The sequence below is a fragment of the Nannospalax galili genome, unplaced genomic scaffold (genome assembly GCF_000622305.1).
Source record: "Nannospalax galili isolate Female #2095 unplaced genomic scaffold, S.galili_v1.0 scaffold257, whole genome shotgun sequence".
Classification (NCBI taxonomy): Eukaryota; Metazoa; Chordata; class Mammalia; order Rodentia; family Spalacidae; genus Nannospalax; species Nannospalax galili.
The window spans coordinates 3,154,163-3,155,797 of NW_008340854.1; the positions used below are offsets into that span (position 1 = coordinate 3,154,163).

The 1,635-nt window shown below is 54.7% G+C and overlaps 1 protein-coding gene across 1 annotated transcript in view; it reads left to right on the top strand.

Annotated features, from left to right (window-relative positions):
- Window positions 1-408: 408 nt before the first annotated feature.
- Window positions 409-1,635, top strand: part of Mta3 (metastasis associated 1 family member 3) — a 156,657-nt gene continuing 155,430 nt past the window's right edge. Inside the window, exons 1-2 of the mRNA XM_029564838.1 lie at window positions 409-424; window positions 1,061-1,108. Coding sequence (XP_029420698.1) covers window positions 409-424; window positions 1,061-1,108 — 64 coding nt within the window. The remainder of the gene's footprint in view (window positions 425-1,060; window positions 1,109-1,635) is intronic.

The window sequence follows — 1,635 nt, forward strand, 5'->3', positions numbered from 1 at the left end:
CAAGATCTTGCTGTGTAGCCCACACTGCCACAGACTAGAAAGCTTCCTGCTATAGACTCTGGGGTACTGGGATGATAGATGCATGCCACTCTGATGGGTTTCCAGATTCAACCTTTTTATTTTTAACTGTCTGAGGGGTGAGGAACATGAAAAAGAACTGTCTAGAGCATTAGCAGGGGGAAAATAACCATTTAAAAGCTCCTCTCCACCCATAACAACTACAAGAAGCTGGGTGAGGTAAGGGTGTGCACCTTTAATCCCAGTACTCAGGAGGCAGAGGCAGGTAGATCTCTTTGAGTTCAAGGCTAGCCTGGTCTACAGAGCAAGCTCCAGGCCAACCCAGGCTACAGAATGAGACCTTCTCAGAACAAACAAACCAACCAAAACATTAAAGCTTTCCCATGGGGCATGGAGGCCCACACCTGTAATGTAATCCCAGCACATAAGAGGCAGAGGCTGGAGGCTACATGAGCCAGCCTAGACTACCAGAGAACCTGTTTAAAACAAAGAAACAGGGCAGGTAATACAGCTCTGCTGGTAAAGGTGCTTGCCACCAAGCCTGACAACCTGTTCAATCCCTGCCCTGGTGACTCACATGGTAGGAGAGAACTAACTCTTGAAAGTTGTTCTCTGACCTCCACATGTGTGCCTTGGCATGTGCACACACACACACACACAGTAATAAATGTAAGGAAAAAAAATGAAAACAAAGAAAAGCTGGAGACATAGCTCATGACTGGCCTGCCCATATCCCGAGTTCAATCCTGAATACTGACAAGAAACAAAACAAAACAAAACAAAAACAGAAGTATAAAGGAAGGGCAAAAAAAGAAAAAAAGCTTTCGACATAAAACCAGGTAGCTGTTCATCAGTCCACCAAGCTGTTTGACACTCTCTCCTCCTTTTGCAAGGGGTGCCGGCATTAGGGTGGGGTGGTCCCCGATTGACAAAGGAAGCTCCCCTCTGCTAAAGGTCTCTTTTCTTGGTCAAAGCGCTCATTGTATATAGAGCCTGCTGGGAGGCAAGGCCTCAGAGTGTTGGGGGACTGGGTTCTGATCAGTTCAGTTTGGGCGGAATCATGGAAGACCTGCCAGTGGGGTTGGATTGGGTAAGAGAGCCACTTTTTCTAGCTCAGTTCCCAGCTGGGTCTCAGACTGGTGAACTGGAACACGTGGGGTCTTCTGGGCCCCAGGGCCTGCGGGCTCTAAGCCAGCAAACACCCTCACCACGAGGTGTCCTGTCGCCTGCGCTGGCTGCATCGGAGAGTTTGCACCCTTCAGCAGGGCGATCATGTGCTTGAGGTCACATAGAGGGGTGTCCCCAGGGGCAGAAGCAGGAAACGAGAACCTGTCTCAGGGTGGACAGGTGCGGGGGGGGGCACTCGGAGTGAGCGCACCGGCCCCCACCCCGGTTCACCCCCAAGCCTGAGTGTGCAGCCGGAGGCCGGTGCTGGTAGCCCCGGAGTCCTCGACCCCCGCAGCCCGTCGCCCGGGACCGCCGCGCTCGGTCCTCCGGGGCCCGCTCGGCGTCGCTCGGCCGGCGCTGGGGGCGGGCACAGCCCCCTCCCTCGGCGTCCCCTCCCCCGGCGTCCCCTCCCCGTCCCTCCCCCTCCCCCGTGGCGAGGCGGCGGCGGCG